This window comes from Myotis myotis, unplaced genomic scaffold (assembly GCF_014108235.1).
Source record: "Myotis myotis isolate mMyoMyo1 unplaced genomic scaffold, mMyoMyo1.p scaffold_m19_p_11, whole genome shotgun sequence".
Taxonomy (NCBI): Eukaryota; Metazoa; Chordata; class Mammalia; order Chiroptera; family Vespertilionidae; genus Myotis; species Myotis myotis.
The window spans coordinates 68620517-68646426 of NW_023416315.1; the positions used below are offsets into that span (position 1 = coordinate 68620517).

Sequence of the window (25910 nt, forward strand, 5' to 3'; positions counted from 1 at the left end):
ATAATTTTAAGCTTTTGTGTAAAAGGGCTAGTAATTTCTTAAAATTCAATTATAGTCAATTGCTTCTTTCTTATCCAATTATTGAATATAGTCTGAGGTTCAGCAGACAAATCAAACTATAATGCCCAAGAAAAGGAAATCCTGATTGACTAAGTGATTAACCGGTGATGGAATTATTAGATTACATTAATTATATATTACAGTATATTTATCACATCTTCTAGTGGAGGCATCATTATTGTTATATTATTGGAGAACATGAGATAACTACTTTGGTGATTTTATTTTTTTGTACACATTTTCAAAATGTCTAAACTTCGGATTTTCTAGGCTCTGTTTGGTTTGTTGTACAGATAGTTTATATCCAGTTCATAGTACATTATAAAAGGAAAATCAAATGAAACTAATCTGAACTTCCTCTAGGTCCAATAAATATATTAAAGTCACAAGTAAAATGCAAACATGTTACCTGTTTTCCCATTGTTATGAATGAATGTGTTTTCCAAAGATGTTTTATCCCAACCCTGAAATTGAAGTTTCTTAAGATTCACATTTACTTGTGCAATATCTTCATCAATATTGATAGGAGATTGTTTGGGGCTATTACATGTTGGATATTTCTTTCCCCAATTTTTTTGATTCAGTGCTCCTAGGAAAAGAAAAGGGTAAGAAGTTAATTTCATAAATTACTAAGCAAAAGCTAAATTTTATGTTATAAAGTAATGAATCCATTACATTAAAATATATATAATAGGAAGAAACTTGAGACATCTTTGAACCAATATTAAACTAGCATGCCTAGATTTAGATTCTGGGTTTTAATATAATACGCTATAAAAACAGGCCTCTAGAACAAACACATCAAGTACAGAGATCAACAGCCTTTCTTTAGCCATCACACTCATCAAATAACAGAAAGCCTGATTGTCATGTAAGGCAGTGAGTCCTAGCCCACGTTTGAGCAAGGCCAAGGTTTTCCATGATTGATGTTGAAGGAAATTATAAGTAAACAACCTCCACCCCCCTGTACCTGTAGTCTATGCAATCTACTTCTTGTAATAAAACAGCGATTTTCAAATAGTGTACTGCAAGAATTTTTAAACATGCAATACCTGACTCTTTAATGAAGGGCAATGACCTCTTTTCCCTAGATTGTCAAATAAAAATATGACGACAGTCAACACAACAGTAGCCTTCTGGTATGAATGCCCTGTTTTGAACCATAAATAAATAGGTCATATAATCTTGTTGGTCACACCACATAATAAGGTAAATTCTTTTTTTAACATATATATATATATATATATATATATATATATATATATTTCGGAGAGAAAGGGAGAGGGAGAGAGAGACAGAAACATCAATGATGAGAGAGAATCATTGATCAGCTGCCTTCTGCATGCCCCCTACTGGAGATTGAGCCCACAACCTGGGCATGTGCCCTGAATGGGAATGAACCATGACCTACTGGTTCATAGGTCGATGCTCAACCACTGAGCCACACCAGCTGGGTATGATTCTTTAATTCTTGGTACCAGACATCCTCTATACAATTATAGGCACCTGAATTTTAAAAAAAGTCACTTTGGAGAAAAAAAGGGTAGGTAATTACTATTATTATTTTTTTAAATCAATTAAAATTATACCTACTATTTTGTCAGATCAGCAAAAAATACTTTTTTGGGTGTGCCCCAAAAATTTTGTGGCACACTAAAATCGCTGTGATAAAGAACTCAGTGAGGATGGACCTCCATGCAAGCTCTCATAATGTGACAAAACTAGCTTTGCATAATACATTTTATGTATAACTGTACATTAAATTATATTCCCCATCAAATATAAGCATATACATCTTAATATTAATATTACATAATACATTTATATGCATAATCATAATACCCATAATTTAGCTTAGGAAAAAAATAATAATCAGTCACACCATGAAACTATACCTAGATAGCCAGGGGCGATTAGGTAATTCATCCCCTAGTGAGGCATCTACCAAAATCGACAGGTGCTAAAATTTTTTTAAAAAAAATCTAACTACTCCTAGAGAGCACTGGAGTTTCAGATGCTTTAAATATGCACAGTGATGCACATGTCAGCTTCCAGGAACAGCTCTATTAATGAGAAATACTGTGCTTATTTCACTGTAAAGAAATTGGCATGAGGACAAAAAAAACACAGCTCATGTTACTATGTCAGTGCAAGAGAAGCAGAGAAAATGCAACACCAATCAGTAAGACCCTTTGTTTGCTTAAATTTTTAATATAGTGAAATAAATCCAAGAACCCTAGGATGAATCTTATAGTTGTGGTTCACAGAAACATACAAATTCAAGTCTCTGGTACCAGCGCATATGATTTATAAACCTGCTATTTCCCATAGCATTTCGTGATCATCTCTCTTTGGCTTCCTATTTGGTTTATCCAAACTGAACAACTGAAACCAGCTCCAGCTGTAATCTTTGTGGTCCCTTAAACTTAGAAGTCAGCCTGATGCCTCTTTCTTCCTCAGCAACCCCCTTGGGTCTACCTTCAAATCATATCCCTAACCAGACCATTTCTCATCTCCACTGTTACCAACCAAGCCCAGCCCAGCCCACTGTCATCATTAGTCTATGCCTTTATCTTCCACAAGCAGCATTGCCATCACTAGGAGATGGTTAGGAGAGGCAGTTCGCAGCATTACTAGGTCAGAAGCTAATTTTAACACAAACCCCAGGAGATCAAATTTTGAGAAGCAATGGGTAGACATCTCCAGTGCCTTCTATCTGATCTCCAGCTTCTTCTCCTATCCCTCCCACAATTCTGTTCCCCAATTACATAGTTGTCAGGATTATAAAATGGCCCCCGAAATTCCCACACCCTATATGTCTAGGTACTAAGAGTGGCCACAGGCAGGTAGCCAGCCAAAACAAACAAGCCAGTACCAATAAGGCAAATACTGCATGATTCCACTTATTTGCAGCACATACAGTTGTCAAACTCACACAGATAGGAAGCAGAATGGTGATTAGCAGGAAATGGGAGGAGGGATAAAGGGAAATTATTTCATGGGTATAGAGTTTCAAATCTGCAAGATAAAAATTTTTTTTAAAGATGTTTCACAATAATGTAAGTAAACTTAACACTAATGAACTGTGTACACTTAACAAATGGTTAAGAGGGTAAATTTTATATTATGAAATTCTTACCACAGTAGGAAAATGATTAGGGTGGCAACAACAAACAAACAAAAATTGGGGACCTGGATCTCAATCTTGCAACGACAAGGAAGTGAATTCAGCCAACAACTTGCATGAGCTAGAAACAGGACTCTGCGCTGCAAAGGGCATCTTGTTTTTAGATTTATGAGCAGAGAAGTCAGCTAAATGGTTCCTCCTCTTTGACTCTCGATCAGTGGTTCTCAACCTTCCTAATGCCGCGACCCTTTAATACGTTCCTCATGCTGTGGTGACCCCCAACCATAAAATTATTTTCGTTGCTACTTCATAACTGTAATGTTGCTACTGTTATGAATCGTAATGTAAATATCTGATATGCAGGATGTATTTTCATTGTTTGCGACCCACAGGTTGAGAACCGCTGCTCTAGACCCATGGAAACTGTGAGATAACAAATACATGTTGTTTTAAGCCATTAAAGTTGTACTAATTTGTTGTGCCATGTGGGAAAACTAAAGCAACAAGTAGGGAAAGTAATATTTTAAAATATGTATCAGATCGCGGGTCACTCCTTGGCTCAGGTCCCTCCCATAACTTCTCATTTCACTCAGAGAAAAATGTAAAGAAACATTACCATGGTTGACAAATACTACATGATGTCACCACTTACATCCTCCCTAATCTCACTTCCCATTGCTCTGTGGTGCCAGCTCTACTCTAGCCACACTAGCTTTTCTGTTCCTGGAACGTGGGCAGCCTCAGGGCCCAGCACTTGATGCCACCTCTTCCCAGAAGGCTTCCCGAAACGCTGTGCAAGGTTCTCTCTCTTACTCTCTTGCTTCAATGAGGTCCCTCCCAAATGCATCTTGTTAGAGGCTTTCTCTGGATATCCTGTATAAATTACACTTCCCTACCCTGGTCATTCCTGATTCCCTCTCTTTAATTTTGTTCTCCTAAGATATTAATTATGTTTATTTGTTCCTATTCCTTAGAACCTGGAAAAAAAAGTCCTGGCACATAGCATAGGTGTTCAATGAACATTTGTAGAATGACTGAATCAGACAAATAAAAGATGATGATGTCTTTTGTTATATGAGTTTGAGCTCATAGGGATTAACATTAAATTGCAACAGAAAAAAAGAAAAGAAAAGAAAACCATTTCTAACCTCACCAGTAGGTCACATTTTACTGTTTGCCATATGATACTTTTGTTGGGTAGTCCCTACTAAACTTCTGCTGAAGGATATCAAGAAAGGCATGACATCCAACCTAAATGTTGTCTGACATTTTATAGCATAGTGATCCTGAGTGATAAGGTTTGGTTTGAAGTGAATCAAATAGTTACACTGAGTGTGGACCTAGTTTAAAACAGCTACTAGAGCAGCGGTTCTCAACCTGTGGGTCGCAACCCCTTTGGCGGTCGAACGACCCTTTCACAGAGGTCGCCTAAGACCATCCTGCAATCAGATATTTACATTACGATTCATAACAGTAGCAACATTACAGTTATGAAGTAGCAACGAAAATAATTTTATGGTTGGGTCACAACATGAGGAACTGTATTTAAAGGGCCGGAAGGTTGAGAACCACTGTACTAGAGCATGAGGTCAAATACAGGGTCAAGAAGCATCCTTAATGTTTGTGACTAAAAGACAAAATAAAAGAGAGAAAGTAGGGAAAATGATATTTTATGAAAAGGTTGTAAAAGAAAAAGTCCCATAAAAATAAAAACATTTTTAAAAAGCTATAAAACAACAAAAGCCCACTGAGGTTCTTTTTGCAAACGACTCTAGAAATTAGGTTCTTTCAAATCGTCATAAGTACAAAACCAAGAGCAGTAAAATAATAATGTGTTATAACTGTGCACAGAGATGAAACATAGATCAAAGAAGCATTAAGTATATTTTACCTGTCTTTAATAATAAAATAGTAGGTTAACCTTATGCTTAAACATTTTTAAAACTCCCAAATTAATATTTTTAATGTCGCAATTTGAGAGCTCGGTCCACGTAGTGGTTAAAGCCATGATGATGTACCTGAGAAAGCAGGTGTACAGAATTCATTAGAATGATATTCACTGTGTTATTAGTGACTGTGGCGAAGAAGAAATGAGGAGAGTCACTGTAGTTGCAACACAGAATTATCAGGCTGATTACCCACAAGGAGGACTGTAGAGTACTAAATGTCAGCTCTAGAAAATGAAAATAAATTATTCATTCACACAGTCATCCATTCTTTCATCCAATTATTGACTTACCTGGATTAGTACCACTCCCATACATGTCCTGTGGTTATCTCTAGTGGAGCACGTAACAGACTGTATTTTGTTTGTTAACTTATCTATTTCATCTGTATCTTACTGCCAAACTCCCAGGCGGGCACATAGAAACGAATAAAATTCTCGCAAAATAGTCTTTGTGCACCTAACGAATGTATTCAGTATTTAAACACTGCGCACTTTCCATTCCAAGCAGAACTGAAAGCGATTCTAGGCTTTGTAGGAGGTAAATAAACATGGATTCAAGTTTGTTGACTTGCTTTTTCATTCTTGCATTCCAGAGGTTGGAGGCATGTTGTTACATAAGAACTAGACAAATGCCTAAAGGAGTAGATGATCTGAATGTAGGTCAACATGGAGAGTAAAAGCACACAGTGAGCCCAGAGAAATGGGTAGAATCCTCACCACCGAGAGGGAACCAATAGTATGTCTGGTTGAGTTGTGAGCTGGAGGGAGCTCCCTGTGGCAGAAAAGTGCAGGCAAGGCTCAGAGAGAAGTGAGCAACCCAGCTTGGTCCACTGAGCAAAGAGTGGCTGCCCAGGTCCTCCAGATGGAGGTGGAACGGCAGCCTGCGTGGGCCAGTGGAGGCCCGGAGGCCTTGGATGAGGAAAGGAGTTCGCAACAGTCCTATTAGAGAGAAGAAGCTGGCAGGACTGAAGAAGAGGTAGAGAGAGAGAGGCTGCATAATTAGCAGACATTTCACAGGCATCAATTATTTGTTTTCATTCACTTTTTTTTCAATCTTTAATTTCTTTATTGATTAAGGTATTACACATGTGACCTCATTCCTCCCATAAACTACCCCCCCCCCACTCATGCCCTTGCCCCCTGTTGCCTGTGTCCATTGGTTGGGCTTATATACATGCATACAAGTCCTCTGGTTGATCTCTCCCCTTTACCCCCACCCTCCCCTACTTTCCCTCTGAGGTTTGACAGTCTTATCGCTGCTTCTCTGTCTCTGGATCTATTCCTTTTCAGCAGCCTATGTTGTTCACTATATTCCACACATGAGTGAGAGCATGTGGTGTTTCTCTTTCTCTGACTGGCTTATTTCACTTAGCATAATGCTCTCCAGTTCCATCCATGCTGTTGCAAATGGTAAGAACTCCTTCTTTTTTACTGTAGTATTCCATTGTGTAGATGTATCACATTTTTTTAATCCATTCGTCTGCTAATGAGCACTTAGGCTGTTTCCAAATCTTAACAAATGAAAACATGCTCAAAGTCACGAATTATACGAGAGATGCAAATCAAAACGACAATGCAGTATCATCTCACACCTGTCAGAATGGCTATCATCAACAAATCAACAAACAACACGTGTTGGAGAGGATGTGGAGAAAAAAGAACCCTTTTGCACTGCTGGTGGGAACGCAGACTGGTACAGCCACTATGGAAGACAGTATGGAGTTTCCTCAAAAAATTAAAAATGGAACTCCCATTTGACCCTGTGATCCCACTTCTAGGAATATATCCCAAGAAGCTAGAAACACCAATCAGAAAGGATATATGCATCCCTATGTTCATAGCAGCACAATTCACCATAGCTAAGATTTCATTCACTTTTTACAAAATCCCTATGCAAGGGGCTGAGTGTTTGCCTTCTCAGATTTTATATGTTGAAATCTGAATCCCCATTGGGATGGATGTATTTGAAGGCAGATCTTTGGGAGGTGATCAGGTCACCAGGGCTGAGCTCTTGTGAAAGAACTTGGTGCCGCATGAGAGGTACCTCGGAGAGATCCCTGGCCCTTTCCACCAGGTGAGGTTGTAGTGGAAAGATAGCAGCCTAGTAAAAGGACCCTCACTAGACACTGAATCTTCTGCCACTTTGATCTTGGACTTCTGAACATCCAGAAGTGTGAGAAATAGATTTCTGTTGTTTATAAGCTACCAGCCTATGGGATTTTGGTATAGCAGCCTGAAAAGACCTATTTGAACAACAATATATCAGTGTCTTATTCATGTTGTAATTTCAGCAACTTTCTTAGAACTCCACTTAAGGATTAAACATTTCCTGAATAAATAAATGCTTCAGCAAGATAGCTACAGTTACCTACCCTTCTCTGTCTTTGTATTATACATCTTGACCAATTATTGTCTTAAATAAAAACACATTTAAAAAATATTCTATGTGGGGAAATATTACTTCACCAGTCTCTAACAAAAAGAAAAAAGAAAGAAAGAAAGAAGAAAGAAAAGAAAGAAAGAAGAGAAAGAAGAGAGAGAGAGAGAGAGAGAGAGAGAGAGAGAGAGAGAGAGAAAGAAAGAAAGAAAGGAAAGAAAGAAAGAAGAAAGAAAGAAAGGAAGGAAGGAAGAAGAAAGAAAGAAAAAAAGAAGAATGTTTTCACTGTTTGGAGAAAAAAAGTAAAAAAATAAAAGTTTTGAAAAATAATTCTTCCTATCTATTTTTACATTATTCCTGTTGGTCTTCCCTTCCAATGTGAGGAAAATGGATAAAATAATTGTAATATTATTTAAGGTATTCAGCAGAGAGCCACTGAAAATTCACAAAAATTTGATAAAAATTCCAATATGATTTCTTTTAAGTTACCATAAGGTGCTATTATTTAACAAGATTTGATTAACAGTTAGTTGACTTAGAACTGATTACTCAAATAGCAAGATATTGTTAAGAAAAACATATTTTAATGAATTTATTTTCCAGTCCAAATTATATATATGTAATTGCTTTTATTATTTATTTTTTTAAAATATATTTTTATTAATTTCAGAGAAGAAGGGAGAGGGAGAAAGAGATAGAAACATCAATGATGAGAGAGAATCATTGATAAGCTGCCTCCTGCATGCCCCCTGCTGGGAATCAAGCCTGAAACCTGGGCATGTGCCCTTGACCAGAATCAAACCCAGGACCCTTCAATCCATAGGCCAATGCTCTATCCACTGAGCCAAACCAGCTAGGGCTATATAACTGATTTTAGAGAGGGTGGGGGGGAAGCATCTATGTTAGAGAGAAACATTTACTGGTTGACTCCCATATGTGCCCCAACTTGGGATGGAACCCGAAACCTAGGTGTGTGCCCTGAGTGGGAATCGAATTCATCACCTTTTGGTGTTCAGGATGACATTCCAACCAACTGAGTCACAGGGGCTGGAGCTCTGGTCCAGATTTTGTGTTAAGAAAATGTTTGCATTTCTATATCTTTACATGTACAAATATTAAAAGGCAAATATAAATGTAATATTGCTGTAAGGCTGTAGTAATGATTATAACATTCATTACTAATTGCCTTGAATACACTCCAGGATTCCATACACTATAAATTACAGCTTTATAAATTACTGTGGCCCAATGCAGGAGTGTTTCTACTGCTGTAGCCTGGTATCAAATATTCACTGAACAAATCAGAAAAACACAGCTGAACCTGAACAAGCTGTAAGAATCATGAAGAGTTCTTGTTAGTCTACCTATCCCAACAAGCTAGCACTTCTAAAAAGGAAGACGAGGCTCAGGGATTAGGTAACTCTGATTAAAGTCATGAACTTTAAATTTGCATGATTCCAAATGAGTCCACTGTGTTTGAATATTCAGGCTTCAGAAGGAAGGCAATGCGGGCTGAAGAAGTGCAGGACCTTTCTGTAGTATTTGCTGTTAACTAACCAACCTCACTGAAAGGCAGGCAAACTACCTGTGGAATGATGAGAAACAGTGAGATTTCTTTACTTCGTTGCTGCAGACTGGCTATCACTGATGATATTGTAAATACAGAACCCAAAGAAGTCCTGCAAGTTACTTCTTGGTTCGAGGAAAAACTCTGAAAGTGCCTTAAAGTCACTGTGAACACTTGTGGTCATCAACATTCCTCTTCTCCAATAACTGAGGAGCCAGGCTCCTCTGCAAAGAAGCAATGGCGCAATAGATAACACCGGTTTTCTGACAGTAGCACCACCATCACATCTGCCCCCAAGGGTTACTGTCCACATACTTATTACTGACATGGGTAAAAGGACCAGAGACTCAGAGTTGAAGTCTGAGACACAGATATCATCCTACATCTTTCTATTTGTGATAGGCTTTCTGATAATTTTCTGCGGTATTATTTTATTGCTTTGGTTGAAGAGCACACTGTCTATAAAACCAAATATTCTGGTTTAATCCCTATATAGAATCGTCAGTTCCTCCTTTCTATAAACACTGATTATGGGGTTCTTCGTTAAATCAGATCTCAGTGCGTGCTTCTGCTCCATGCAAGGACTAAGAAAAAGCTGTGGGAAGATATCATAAATCCATTGCTGCAGCAGGGAAGTTTATATTTTGTATTATCTCTATATTCCATGAAAACTTAATCCCAATGAAGGCAGCTTTCATTTATTCATTGGTTCACTGAGTCATCAAATATTTAACGAAGTGCCTAGTGTGAGATAGAATATAAATCTAGTACAAAAGATTCAAATATGAATAAAACAGCACACATCATCAAAGAATTCATGCTCTAGTGAGCCCTAAGACATATCAACTGTGAATTGTAATACAATCTACTAAGTATGACAGCAGTGAGATGCATGGAGTATTCCAGGGACATAAAATGTCATGCCTAATCCAGACAGGACAAGAGACAAAGAAGACTTTTGAATGACAAGATACTTGAAAGAAGTCTTAAATAATGGGCAAGGATCATCAAATTGAAGGTGGGTAAGAAAGTCAGGGCCGAAGGTATCTAGAAGGAGAGAACAGCATGAGCACAGAATGGTTATTTGGGAAAAACAGCAGGAAGTTCTATGTGATGATACCGAAAATGCAAGGCAGGGAGGGGAGAGGAATGAGTAGAGATGAGATTTTGAGGTTTTAAATGCCAGGATAAAGGGTTTGAACTTTATCTGATAGTCTATTGAAGGGATTTAAGTTGCAGGTACTTCTCAACAGGGCTCATTTTCCCCTTACCCTCAAATTAACATCCCCCCCAACACACACATCACACCCTGAGGTGTGGTCCTCTTACTTGATTCAAGACCCATACACCAGATGCAACAGCATCAAAGCAAATTCCAGTGAGCTCCACAAATAGTATACCCAAGGCTTTTTGTGTGTGTGGCTTTTGGTTTTTTGGTTTTTTTTCTTTTGTGTTTTTTGGGTTTGTTTGTTTTTTATTTTCTTTCTCTCTTTTCACTTGCATATTCTCTAATTGCTTTTTTAAAATTTTGGTCTGTTTTTCCTCTTTCTCATCCTCTTTTTGTTAATTCTTATTTTTAATTCAATTTATTTTTTTCTCTGTTTCCATTTTTCTTTTCCTACTCTACATTTTATTTTATTTAGTATTATCACTTTTAAAAATTATTATTTTGTTATTTTCTATATTTTATTTTTATACCTACCCAATTTTTGATCTCTTCCTTCTTTGCTTTCACATTCTCTTTTACTTATTTATTTTAATTTTTTTGTTTTGTTTTTAATTTTATTTCATTGTTTAAAGTATTACAAATAGTAGTACAAATGTCTCCTTTTTTTCCCCATTGACCTTCCCTCGGCCTCCCCTACCCACCGGCACATGCCCTCCCCCTCTCCCCCAGTGTCTTGTGTCCATTGAATATGCTTATATGCATGCATATAAGTCCTTTGGTTGATCTCTTACTCCCCCACCCAACACTTCCCAGCCTTCCTGATATACTTTGACAGTTTGTTTGATGCTTCTCTGCCTCTGTATCTACCTTTTTGTTCATCAGATTATAATGTTCTTTATTATCCATAAATTAGTGAGTTAATGTGGTATTTTTCTACCACTGCCTGGCTTATTTCACTTAGCATAATGCTCTCCAGTTCCATCCATGCTGTTGCAAATGGTAAGATTTCCTTCTTTTTTTATAGCAGTGTAGTATTCCATTGTGTAGATGTACCACAGTTTTCTAATGCACTCATCTGCTGATGGGCATTTAGGCTGTTTCCAAGCCTTAGCTATTGTAAATTGTGCTGCTATGAACATAGGGGTGCATATATCCTTTCTGATTGATGTTTCTGTTTTCTTGGGATATATTCCTGGAAGTGGTATTACTAGGTCAAATGTATTTTTTTTTATTTCCTCTTCTAATTCTTCTGGTCTCATGTATTCTAGTGTTCTTTTTTAGTATCTGTTTTTCATTTATTTGTTTGTATTTTAGTCTTCAAGTTGTGGCTATTGTTTTATTGTTGTTGGTACTGGTATTTGTTTTCCTTTTTTAGTTTTTGTTGTTGTTGTTGTCTTCGTGTTCTTTTTGGTTTAGTCTAGTTCTGTTAGCACCTGTATAACAGTTGGAATGATGTATTCAGGGTTGAGACTCACGGTCAACAAGCCTGAGGGCTGAGCTCATCCACAAATATAACAACAACTATCAAGACCCAAATTCAACAGGAGAACCCAAATAACTCACACAAGGGTCATTCCTAGAGTACCGAACTTAGATCAAGGAGATTATACCACTGGGTCCCGTAAGATGGCCAGCCCACCAAGATTGAGAGGCATAGTAGTATTCTGACACACTGAAACAAACACAAAGAAACAGAATAGAGGGGGAAACAAAGAAATGAAAGAACAGGAGGAATCACCAGAAAAAGATCTAAATGAAATAGAGAGCAATTTATCACACATAGAGTTCAAAGTAATGGTTATAAGGATGCTCAAACAACTTGAGAACTATAAGGAATATAGTGAAAACTATTTCAGCATGAAAACTGTATAGAAACTATGAATAAGAACCAATTGGAGCCAAAGCTGGTTTGGCTCAGTGGATAGAGCGTTGGCCTGCGGACTGAAGGGTCCCAGGTTCGATTCCGGTCAAGGGCATGTACCTGGGTTGTGGGCATATCCCCAGTAGGAGATGTGCAGGAGGCAGATGATCGATATTTCTCTCTCATCGATGTTTCTAACTCTCTATCTCTCTCCCTTCCTCTCTGTAAAAAATCAATAAAATATATTTAAAAAAAAAAGAACCAATTGGAAATAAATAATGACATACCTGAAATAAAGAATACCATGGAAGGAAACAAGAGTAGATTAGAAGAAACTGAGGACAATATCAATGAAGTATAAGATAAAGGAGAAAAACACATACAGTTTAGCAGTGATTGAAAAAAATATTAAAAAGCAGGAAGATAGTTTAAGGGAGCTTTGGGACAACATGAAATATAACAACATCCACATCATATTGGTGCCAGAGGGAGAAAAACCTGAGCAAGGAATAGAGAACCTGTTTGAAAAAAATGACAGAAAGAAAGTACCTCCTAACCTGTTGAAAGAAAAAGTCATTCAAGTTCAGGAAACACAGAAAGTCCCAATTAAGATGACTCTAAAATGACCCACACCTAGACACATCATAATCAAAATGGCAAACATTAAAGACAAAGAAGACTCTTAAAGGTAGCAAGAAATGAAAGTTACAAGAGAGCTCCCATTACACTGTCAGCTGATTTCTCAATAGAAACACTTTAGGACAGAAGGGAGTGGCATAAATATACAAATTAATGAAAAGCAAGAATTTGAATCCAAGACTACTCTATCCAGGAAGGCTATCACTCAAAATTGAAGGTGAAATAAAGAGCTTCACAGACAAAAGGCTAAAGGAGTTTATCACCACCAAACCAGCACTACAAGAAAGGGACTATTATAATAATGATAAGAAATAGAGAGAAAGAGAGGAACATAGATATAAAAAAATAAAAATGGCAACAAGTAAGTACCTATCAATAATAACCTTAAATGTAAATGGCATAAGTGCTCTAATCAAAAGACAAAGGGTAGCTGAATGGAAACGAAAACATGACCCATATACATGTTGTCTACAAGAGACCCACCTCAGAACAAAAGACTAACACAGGATGAAAGTGAAGGGATGGGAAAAAATTTTCTATGCAAATGCAAATGAAAAAAACTGGGGTAGCCATACTCATATCTGGAAAACTAGACTTCAAAATGAAGGCCATAACAAAAAACAATGGAGGCCCTACATAATATTAAAGGGATCGACCCAACATGAGGATATAACCCTGGTAAAAATATATGCACCCAATATAGAAGCACCCAAATATAAAAAACAAACAAACAAACAAACAAAAAACTTCTGGAGGACTTTAAGGGAGAGATTGACAGCAATATAATAATAGTAAAAGACATTAACATGTCGCTGATATCACTAGATAGATCTTCTAGACAAAAAACCAACAAGAAAACAGTGATCCTAAATAACACACTAGATCAGATGGAATTAATCAACATTTATACATCATTTCACCCCAAAGCTACAGAACATACATTCTTCTCAAGTGCACATGGATCATTCTCAAAGACAGACCTCATGTTAGGACACAAACTAAGTCTCTACAAGTTCAAGAAGATTGAAAGCATATCAAGCATTCTCGGAACACAATGGCATGAAATTAGAAATCAACTACAGTAAAATCACTCAAAAACATTCAAAAGCATGCAGGCTAAATAGCTTGTTATAAAACAATGAATGGGTTACCAATGAGATCAAGAAAGAAATAAAAAATTACTTGGAAACAAATTAAAATGCACTCACAACAACACAAAATCTATGGGACACAGCAAAAATAGTCCTGAGAAGGAAGTTTATAGCACTAAGGCCTATCTCAAAAAACAAGAAAAATTACTAATGAACTATTTAACCCTACAAGTTAAAGAATTAGAAAGAGAACAAAAAGAAAATCCCAGAGTAAGTACAAGGAAGGAAATAATAAAGATTACAGCAGAAATAAATAACATAGAAGTTAAAACAAAAAAAACAATAGAAAAGATCAATGAAGCCAAGAGCTGGCTCTTTGAAAAGATAAACAAGATTGATGAACCCTGTGGGGAGTGGATATAGGGTTAAGCCTCAGACTGACCTGTTGGCAAAGTCACAAACAAGTCTCAGCTTAGAGGGCACAGTCCTCTTAGCATAATTAGGCTTGACCTTATAATGCTCCCTAGATCTTATCTGGGAAGCTAATGGGCTGAGGGAGGTGTAGCAAGTACTGCCAAAACAAGTGAAGCTCACAAGAACAGTGTAACTATGGTCAAAACAAGTGAAACTCGCAAGAACAGTGTAGCTATGGTAACCACTACCTTGTTTACCTCTGACTATAAAATAAAGCTTGCCTCTGCATCTCTCTGTGGCCTCAGCCAGGCACAGGGAAGATCCACCGAGAATCTGTCTCCATGTAAATCATTCTTTGCTGGCTCCGTCCACACCTTTGGGAACCCCTGGACCACTGGGGCTGGACCGCCTGGCATATGGCGCCTGGAGAGGCCGAACAGGATTTCCCTAGGTAAGCCCCCCCGCATTGAGAAGCCCCCACACTCGGGGCGGATAGGACTCCACCAGGGTGCTGCAGACCCCCCTATAGAGGATAAGTAGGGTAAGAAGGTGGATAGTACAGAACTTAAATTGAGAAGATGTGCCATACTGAGTCTAAAGGAAAAAGACTCTGTATTGATCTTTAGATTGAGAAGATGTGCCATACTGAATCTAAAGAAAAAAGACTCTGTATTGATCTTTTAACACGTGCTTGCTAACAGAGGAGTTAAGGTTACTCCCAGTCAGACGGAATGTTTTATACAAGACGTACGTCCATGCTCTTCTGAGGAAGGAAAGGTACATGTAAAGGCATGGGAGAAGGTAGGCCCAAGGAGCCTTATCCTTAACCCCGCTGCAGCCTTTCCACCCCGGGAAAGTGCAGGATTGGCCAGCTCTCCCTGGGGTGATAGATCAGGACTCAGGTAATAGCGGAAAGCGCCAATCCTATTCTTAAAATGGATACAAGAGAGCATTTGGGGTTTTTCTTTTTAATGCCTGCTTTGGATTGAGTAAATGCATTTTACTTCGTTTTAACACATCAAAGCTAGCTCTTGACATAAAAAGAAAAACTGAGAATTCCATCAGTATAAACCTTTTCTATAAAAACAAAAAATGAGGAGAAGAATGTTATATGTTAAATTAAAAAAAAAATACAATGCAGAGGGTTGTACAGCGGCCGAAAGGCATCGGGCCTCCTGTACAACAGCCTCTGCCGACTTAGCCCAGTGGAAGGATGCACAAACCAGATAAGAGTTTTACCAGATTCAGCAATGATGTGGGGAAGAGGCTGTGTTTGTATCTTTCCCAGAAGGAGCAGTGCAGCCAATTTGGGTACCAGAGCATTACGTGCATCACCACAATGGACCCAGAGAAGCTCCTTGTCCCATCATTCCAAAGACTGAAAGTTGCCCCGATGACAGCGATGCGGAAAAGGAAGACGACGAAGGCTACGCAAGGGACCGAGGTGCCAACATGGGGTCAGCTGAAGAAGTTAACAACTGAGTCCCAGCAGATGGTAGAAAAGTAAGAAGTGGAAGCTACTCCCTCAACCATGTTTCTGGCTATGTTAGCATTGGTTAGCTGCCAGTCTTCTGCAAAGTCTTGCACAGCCATGTCCAAGGACTCTGAGTAAATCAGCAAAAGAAACTTTCATTTAGTAGAAAAATGTTACTGTAGTTTGATTTCTCACTTATTACTGTTTTGCATTGGCATTTTTGTTATTCTTTTTTTTTTATATTTTATTGATTTTTCACAGAGAGAAAGGGAGAGAGATAGAGAGTTGGAAACATCGATGAGAGAGAAACATCGATCAGCTGCCTCCTGCACACCTCCTACTGGGGATGTGCCCGCAACCAAAGTATATGCCCTTAGCCGGAATTGAACCTGGAACCCTTCAGTCCACAGGTCGACGCTCTATCCACTGAGCCAAACTGGTTAGGGCATGTTATTCTTAAGTTTTAAAAATGTTAACACATTGGCATTATTTTGTTAATGTTTTAATAGCCAGAGTTTTGTTCTTGATGTTTAAGTTTTACTTTCATTATGGTCTGTAGTTTGGGTTTTGCATTGGCTTTGTTTTGTTATTGTTTTAATAGCCAGAGTTTTATTCTTGATGCTTAAGTTTTACTTTCATTATGGTAGCTTAAAAACTTTCATTATAATAGCTTAAAAGTAAAAGAAGGATGAGATGTGGGGAGCCCATATAGGGTTAAGCCTCAGACTGACCTGTTGGCAAAGTCACAAACAAGTCCTAGCTTAGAGGGCACAGTCCTCTTAGCATAACTAGGCTTGACCTTATAATGCTCCCTAGATCTTATCTGGGAAGCTAATGGGCTGAGGGAGGTGTAGCAAGTACTGCCAAAACAAGTGAAACTCACAAGAACAATGTAACTATGGTAACTACTACCTTGTTTACCTCTGACTATAAAGGCTCAGCTTGCCTCTGCATCTCTCTCTGTGGCCTCAGCCAGGCACGGGGAATATCCACGGAGAATTTGTCTCCATGTAAATTATTCTTTGCCAACTCTGTCCACACCTTTGGGAACCCCTGGACTTCTGGGGCTGGACCCCGGCAGAACCCCTAGCCTTACTCATCAAGAAACAAAGAGAGAGGACCCAAACAAATAAAATCAGAAATGAAAATGGTGGAGTAATAACTGACACCACAAAAATAAAAAGGATTGTAAGAAATGAACAACTACATACCAACAAATTAGATAACCAAGATGAAATGGACAAATTCTTAGAAACATAAAACTTCCAAAACCAAATAAAGACACCACAAGTAAAGAGAATTTCAGGGCAATATCCTAATGAATGTAGATGATAAAATCTTCAACAAAATAGTAGCAAATCATACCCAGTGATATAATAAAAATATCATACATTATGATCAAGTGGAATTTATTCCAATTATGTAAGGCTGGTATAATATATGCAAATAAATAAATGTGATCCATCACATAAACAAAATAAAGCATAAAAATCATATGATCATTTCTTTAGACTCAGAAAAAGCTTTCAACAAAATCCAGCACCGCCGAAACCGGTTTGGCTCAGTGGATAGAGCGTCGGCCTGCGGACTGAAAGGTCCCGGGTTCGATTCCGGTCAAGGGCATGTACCTGGGTTGTGGGCACTTCCCCAGTGGGGGATGTGCAGGAGGCAACTGATCGATGTTTCTCTCTCATCGATGTTTCTAACTCTCTCTCTATCTCTCTCCCTTCCTCTCTGTAAAAAATCAATAAAATATATAAAAAAACAACAAAAAAAACAAAACAAAAAGAGTTAAAAAAAAAAAAAAATCCAGCACCCATTTTTTATAACACTTCTCAGCAAAGTGGGAATAGAGGGATCATACCTCAAAATAATAAAGGCCTTATATGCCAAGCCTACAGCCAACATCATACTCAATGGCAAAATCTATACCTGAAGAATAGGAACAAGACAGGGATGTCCGCTTTCACCACTTTTATTCAACACTAGTGGCCTGGTGCACGGATTCACGCACATTGAAAGGAAATTAATTAGAAGAAATATTTTAATACCACTATTCGCCCTTTCTCTATAAAGGAAGTGCCAGAGATAAAAGAAAATTAGTAAAATGTATATGAAAATGTATAAATTGATTAATAAATAAACAACATGATATAACAACAATAAAGAAATGATATAAAAACAACAAAAACATGATATAAAAACAGACACTGCTTTCTTTCAGCTTCAGAATGTCAACAAAAACAACCAAATTCATGATCGGCAATGACATATTGAAACATGTGTATGATTGGCGCCAGCAAGAGCTTTATATGTATTGCACATGTGACAGTCAACGTTTATTTTTAAATTGCCAGTCTGTATTGGCCAGTCAGTTGTACTGGCCAGTCGGTTGGATGGTCGGGTGGACAGATGGTCAGTCACTTAGCCTTTTATTTATATAGATGGTACAGAAAGTCCTAGCCACAGCAATCAGACAAGAAGAAAAAATAAAAGGCATCCAAATTGGAAAGAAGGAAGGAAAATTATTATTCACAGATGACAGGATATTGTACTTTAAGTTTTTTGAGGTTAGGAAGTCATTTCCTTTATCAATGTTAAGTTTTTCTTCACAAGTAATTCCTCTCCAAATAGTATCTATTTGGAGCCATTCAAAATGTTGTTATATTTTCACATGATAGTTCTGTAAATATATGACTATTGGCACTAGACTCCTGAGTCTTATCTTTTTCAGGATAGAACCACATCTGTTTACATATGTCAAGACACTACCAACGAAGAGGGGTGGTATTCTTCCAAATACTCTCCAATTTGTCTATATTTTTTGAAAGCCTGGCATATGGGGGAGGGCATAACATTCTTTAAGAAATGAACTATGAACTGAAGACAAATGTAAAACTTTAGACAATAAAAAAATGAACTATGGAAATACAGATGAGCTTGCTTTTTTTTTTTTTAATCTTTACCTGAGGATATTTTCCCATTGATTTTTAGAGAGAGTGGAAGAGAGAGGGAAGACAGAGAGAAACATTGATGTGAGAGAAACACATCGGTTGGCTGCCTCCTGCATGCACCCTGACCAGGGCCCGGGCCAGGGAGGAGCCTGCAACCAAGGTACGTGCCCTTAACCAGAATTGAACCTGGGACCCTTCGGTCCACAGGCTGACGCTCTATGCACTGAGCCAAGCCGAGTAGGGCCAGGTGAGCTTTCTAAGCTAAAAAAGATAACAAATCCCTGACAGGTTTGGCTCAGTGGATAGAGAGTCGGCCTGGGGACTGAAGGGTCCCAGGTTCAATTCCAGTCAAGGGCATGTATCTTGGTTGTGGGCACATCCCCAGTAGGGAGTGTGCAGGAAGCAGCTGAATCGATGTTTCTCTCTCATTGATGTTTCTAACTCTCTATCTCTCTCCTTCTCCCTTCCTCTCTGTAAAAATATCAATAAAATATATTTTTAAAAAGTATAACAAAAACTTTACCATAATAACAAAGCACTTTCTATTTGTATGGCACTTTCTTTGGGTAATTGGCATGCAATAATATTGAAAATTCTGAAGTCAGATTGCTTGGTTGAAAATCCTGTCCCCATCACTTATCAGGTGACTAGTCATGGGTAAGTCTCTTTACCTCTCTGTTCCCCAGTATTTACCACCTAAAAATATAGATTATATTAGGATGAACCTCACAGGATTACTGTGAGGCTTAAATGAGCTAACACAGTGCTTGACACAAAGTAAGGGATTATGGATTCTCCGTTTTACCACACTCCACCCTTTTTCTCTCAGTCACAACACTCTTTTACTGTCTCGGTGCCCCTGCATGCACTATGCCCTGGCCTGAAACGTTCACACTTTACTCTTCACCAACTGGCTCCTTCTCCTCCTCGTATCTCAGTTGAAATGGCCCCCTCCCCATTCTGCTAAGCAGCTGTTTATCACATTGTTATCGTGATAATTGCCTAGTAAATATTAATAATAGGAAGAGAGCAAAGGGGATGTTATATGCATGGTCATCTGGGCAGCTTCCCCCAAAGAGTTCCCTCTCTCCTTGCTCCCTTCCCTTGCTCACTCTTGCTCCATGACCCACACTGGCCCGTGTTCTCCTCTCCATAGCCATGTGGCCTCAAGCAGCCGCATGGCCCATGGCCAGGAGGATCCTACACTCAATGGACTGCAGCTGGGGACACAAGTTATAAACTAGCCAGATAATGGATTAGACTGGACTTCAATATGGAGCAGAAATTCTGGGCAGTGGCCTTACTTTTAGCACTTTTGAAGTTAAGATTGGACTTCTTCCATGGTGAGATGGGACCTTGAAGGGGGACCCTCTTAATATTATATCATCAATAAAGCTTTCCACAAAACCTCATCCTCCCGTGGGGGCCTCAGGATACCCCAAGAACTCCACTTCCACCAATAATAAAATCACTGTGTTTATTCCTTTTGAAATACTTCTCATGGTCAACAATTATCTTATTTACTTATGTGGATGAAAAGGGGCCACATACTAAACCTGACAAGCTCAGGGAAGGCCTGAGTGGTGGCCTGACAGACTCAGAGACCTAAAGAAACTGCATAGGATGGTCTGAAATTAAAACTTTTAAACTAAAAGTAATTTAAGGCGGGGTAGTGATTTCCTAGGTTCGAATCTTCCCTGACAAAAGTCAGTCTTTACTTTCATTGAGCCTGTCATTGTGTTTTTGCATCTATGATAACATACCTTTTGCATCTATGACAAATACCTCTTTCCAGACCCCTCAAAGCATAGGCACTGCACCACAGCAAAGACGGCAAATACCCGCATTGTTATTGTTATCATGTTCATTGTTGACTGTTAACCATCCTGTACCCACCTGTGTAGAAGAAGTATATGTCTATCATTTTACCTTTTATCCAATCCCAGAGGTTTCCCTGCCTTGCTTTCTCCTACCTTCCTAATCTATCACCAATAGATTTCATGTAACCCGCTTACATCTTCTCTTTTGATTGTAATGTATAAAATAAGGTGCAAAACTGCCATTTTTCTGGAGCATTTTCTCAAACCGCTGAAATTGTTGTCAGTTTGGCTCAAATAAACTCACAAATATCACTTACAGGTTTGAATGTTTCTTACATTGACAGTTACTTGTTTTTCTGTCTTTCCCTCCCTAATAGAACGTAAGCTTACTCACAGCAAGTAACTTATCTGGTCTGTCAATTGTTGTATCTACAGAGACTAGTACCGAATGAATAAATTGATGAGTATTACCTATAATTGTTATTGTATTTACTAGTATTTGTCATTTCTCTTCATTCTCATGAGTGCTCTCTGAAGCAGGCAGATAAACAAACTCACATTTCCAGAATAATTGAATGAACAACAAAATGCACTTTACAATGGAAGGAGAAACATCATCACTAACACTGAATAAAGTTACTAAAACTTTCTAAACATCTCTAAACAGCTTCAGAGAATTCAGTTCAATGGAGCATGAAACTCCATTTCATGTGTCCCAGTTTGTCTTATTAAAATATTTCAGTAGACCTAACCAGTTTGGCTCAGTGGACAGAGTGTCAGCCTGCAGACTGAAGGGTCCCAGGTTCAATTCCGGTCAAGGGCATGTACTTTGGTTGTGGGCACATCCCCAGTAGGGACTGTGCAGGAGGCAGCTGAATCGATGTTTCTCTCTCATCGATGTTTCTAACTGTCTATCCCTCTCCCTTCCTCTCTGTAAAAAATTAATAAAATAGCCCTAACCGGTTTGACTCAGCGGATACAGCGTCGGCCTGAGGACTCAAGGGTCCCAGGTTCGATTCCGGTCAAGGGCATGTAGCTTAGTTACGGGCACATACCCAGTAGGGAGGGTGCAGAGGGCAGCTGATCAATGTTTCTCTCTCATCGATGTTTCTAACCGTCTATCCCTCTCCCTTCCTCTCTGTAAAAAAATCAATAAAATATATATTTTTAAAAATCAATAAAATATATTTTTTTAAAAATAACATTTAAGATATGATGGTATATTAAATGGAAGCAATGATAATATTCTTTCGTATCAATTTAACACATTTGGAGAGCTAAAGCACTTTCACAATTATAAATGCATATTATTTCTCTTAATTTTTACTCTCTCATCCATTCATTCATTCCACAGATTAAGGCAATGGAAGTAGAGACTGGTCAAGGCTCTGGGTAGTGCAATTTGAGGCACTCCAGCTCAGCAGCAGGATCACCTGAGGATTTGTTAGATATTAAATTTCCAGCCTCGACCTAGGACTTACGGAAACGGAATTCTGGAAGTCAGACTCAGTAGTCTTATTTGAGTAATTGCCCAGGTAATTCTGATGCACACTAAAGTTTAGAAACAGCTGGTCTAAGTGATAAACTATCTATATTTAGTGTCCCCTTTATTCTTTACCATTGTAATTGCTCCTCTGGCAATTTCATTTTCCAAAAATGGCAACATATAAAGTTTAAGAACCTTCCAATGAAGGTAATGGACTTCCTTACTAATCCAGTATTCTATTACTTTTAATGTTAAGTATCAATCACTTTTACATAGTCTCAAAAAGTTAAGTTTAGTTGTATCTTCACAAACTATGAACAAACATGCATTAAACTATCTGTGATAATTCAGCATAAATATTAGCACTATTAAATAGACCCTCTTTTTAAGGTATGTGGATTTCAACACGTCTAGGAATCTATTCTAATACAGTCCAACTATGGTAAACAATTTGATACATCCACTTGGCATACTTAATATGTATCTGGCCAACAGCCGCTTGCTTAATTGCTTAACATTAGGAAATTGGAAAGTGCTGTGATTATCTATGTAAGGCCAACTATTAATTAGGATCAAATAAATATAGCTCCTTAGATCTCTGTGGTTTCTAATCTATATAAATGTCTTGTAGTGATAGCTCATAAATGATTAAACTGAGGCCAAATACTTTAGAGAAATTTGCATATGCCAGAACTTATTTTTTTTTTTACTTCAATTTACTTTTTGAAATGTTGATGGCATTTTAAAACACATCAGTAGGCTTTGGATTTTAAATCACGCCTTTCTTGTGCTTAAGCATGAATAAGAAATCATGGGGACTGACAATAGACGTTCTTATAATTTACTAAAACATGTATGTTTTGGGGATAAACAATCATAATTAAAAATCAAAGAACCTTCTCTCCAAATCTAACTGAAGCCACACAGACATAGACCCGAGCTGGCTTTCTTCATTATCTCCACAGAAATTAAAGAGGCAATTATTCTGCTAAAAGGCAGCAATAGAGGTTGCTTTCCAAAGAGGAGCCGTCCTCCTTTCAAAAGAGAATGGACTCTTTCATGCCAACAGAGGCTCACTTAGAAAACGGTGAATTGGGATGGGGATCCTTTATCTAGAGGCCAGCAACACTGTCAATCAATCTGCAGAAGAAGTGGAGCTCCAGGGGTGGGCAACTGCTCCGAAGCACATTTGGGGGGCATTTCAAGGCTCTAGGAGACATGCACAATTGTTCTGACTTCTTAAAAAATATATACTCTGTGGTAAATGATGTACAAAATGCGACTGAGCTGGTAGTGGTTCCGTCAATGATGAGAAATATTCTCACTGAGCTGGGATGATGACCCAGACTAGGAATAAATGTAAAGTGAGCAGATAGCACCGCCGCAGAGAACACCAGGTGGTGAGCCTGTCAGTGCCCTCGATGGAATGCTGGCTAGATTGGGTCCGGGTGAAACCAAATGTATAATAACATTACCATTTCCGTGAGAGAACGCTATTCATTTCTACACTAATTGCAACTTATCACATACTCTTTAAGGATATAAATGGTTAATATAGTATTTTTTGCTTTATCGATCAGCAAAGCAGTTCACCTGCTATGGTCAAATAGCAATGGGCCCAGATACATAAATCACTAGACCAGTGGTTCTCAACCTTCCTAATGCCGCGACCCTTTAATACAGTTCCTCATGTTGTGGTGACCCCCAAGCATAAAATTATTTTTGTTGCTACTTCATAACTGTAATTTTGCTACTGTTATGAATCGTAATGTAAATATCTGATATGCTATATGTGTTTTCCAATGGTCGCGACCCACAGGTTGAGAACCGCTGCACTAGACCATTACTGAATGAGGAAGTATGAAGAGGCAGATTTTCTGTGACGGCAAACAACATTTTAATCATCCACAGAATAAAAATTAACGTATATTCAGTTTAAGCCCCCCCAATTCAATTATAAAACAAATACATTAGTTGGTTGGAATATTGCCCCATGTACCAAAAGCTCAAGGGTTCGATTCCCTGTCAGGGCACATACCTGTCGGGGAATATACCAGAGGCAATGGATCAATGTTTCTCTCTCACATGGATATTTCATCTCTCTCTTTTTCTCTCTCTCTAAAAATCAATACAACAAATATCCTCAGGTGAGGATTGAAAAATAGAAAGAAGAAAGGCACCCACAATCACATTTGTTAGCAGTGTCTGCTCTTAACACATCCTAATAAAGACACATGCACTCCCTGACCAGTGTGGCTCAGCTGGTTGGGTGTCATCTGGTGCACCAGGAGGTTGTTGGTTCAATTCCAAGTCAAGGGCACATGCCAGGTTGTGGGCTAGATCCTCGGTAGGAAGGATGCAGGAGGCAGTGGATATATGTATCTCTTTCACATCGATGTTTCTCTCTCTCTCCTTCTCCCTTTCTCCCTCTCTAAAATTCAATAGACTATTCTTAAAAAAATAAAAACACATGTGTAAAGTAAAAAAAGACAATATCAAACACCTTGGCTTTGGAACCAGCATTTTTTATATCTACACAAGAATTCAAAATCTAACAGCTTTATACCTTATGTTATCGCCCACATCACTGCAACAAAAGAATTCAGGATTCTCAGAAAATAGTGCTGAAGTCAAGACTCAGGCTCAAGAGTCCAGTCTTCTGCTCTCTTGTGACTCTGCACAGTGACGTCACCTGGTTCTGCATTTGTAAAGTGAAAACACCGTCTGCTTCTCAGCTTGGTTCACGCACGCCACCAACACCTGCTGAGCACAAACTGTATGCTGCCCTCTGAGAGCATAAGATGAAAAGAACACGGGACCTGCCACGTCTCTGTGTCACGGGCAACAAGGAGGAGAGCTGGGGACAGAGCACGGGCAGGAGGCATCCGGAAGGCTTCGCTTCCTGCAGGAGGTGCAGAGGTTTGGGCTTCAGGCAAAACAGTGGAGAACAATTACAATCAGAGAGAACCTGCTTTTGAAAATGCTAGTGTAGCAGTAGGCAGAGAGAGATAATGATGGGCAACAGAGAGGGGGGTTGAACCAGATCACAAAAGGTACTCTATGCCACTCTTTAGGGTCCATTTTTCATTCCGTAGGTGATGGGGAGCAACGGGAGGGATTTGAACAGGAGAATAAGACAATCGCATCTCTAATTCAGCTTTTTAGCGATGAGGAAATGGGAAGGAAGTGAGGTCTAAGGAGGCCATCTTTGAAGGCAAGCAGTTAGATAGTCTGAGCCCAGAGCTTGTCCCTCCTCAGACAAACCGGCAGAAGAAACCCCACTAAAATCTGTTTCCTTAGAACATGGCCTGGTCCACCATCTTTCTCTCACCGCGGACTCCCTGTGAAGTCATTCGATGATGTTGATTAATCCTGTCTTTTTGAAACCCTCTTCCATTTCTGTAAAAGTGGGATGTTCTGTAAAACCTTCGCCTCCTCATACCTCTCTCTTTTGGTCTGTTTTTTTGTTTGTTTGTTTGTTTGTTTGTTTTTACCAGTTCATCTTCCTTTCATTCACTAACTAACATGTTGGTGTAAAATCATGCCTAATATCCCTTAATGCAAAATAATCCAATAACTAACATTTCAAGTCGTTGCCAATCAAAATATGGTATGAATTTTATTATCCAGAAATTTGAATAGGACAAGGATGTCAACTGAATGAGAATTAACTCATGAGGCTCTAAGAATCGGTCTCATCACATTCCTAGTTTTTTTTCTAATTATAATTAAACATTTATTTAGAAAGTCACAGGGGTAGAAGAAGTGAGACATAGAAGAAAAGGCCCAGGAAACAAGTTACAGCAAAAGAAGGGCCTTTGGAGCTTAGGGGAGAGAGAGAGATACACGTACCCTGAGAGACAAAAGAGAGTGGAGAGTTAGGGGCGGGGCGTGCTCTATAGAGAGTGTGGCCATATTCCTAGC

At 38.6% G+C, this 25910-nt stretch overlaps 1 protein-coding gene across 5 annotated transcripts in view; it reads right to left on the reverse strand.

The window, feature by feature from the left end:
• Positions 1–25910, reverse strand: part of PTPRZ1 (protein tyrosine phosphatase receptor type Z1) — a 181472-nt gene that overhangs the window by 83632 nt on the left and 71930 nt on the right. For all 5 annotated transcript variants that reach the window (XM_036328840.1, XM_036328839.1, XM_036328843.1 and 2 more), the window contains one exon: positions 470–649. In XM_036328840.1, the coding sequence (XP_036184733.1) occupies positions 470–649 (180 nt within the window). Of the gene's footprint in view, positions 1–469; positions 650–25910 lie in introns of those variants that run through there.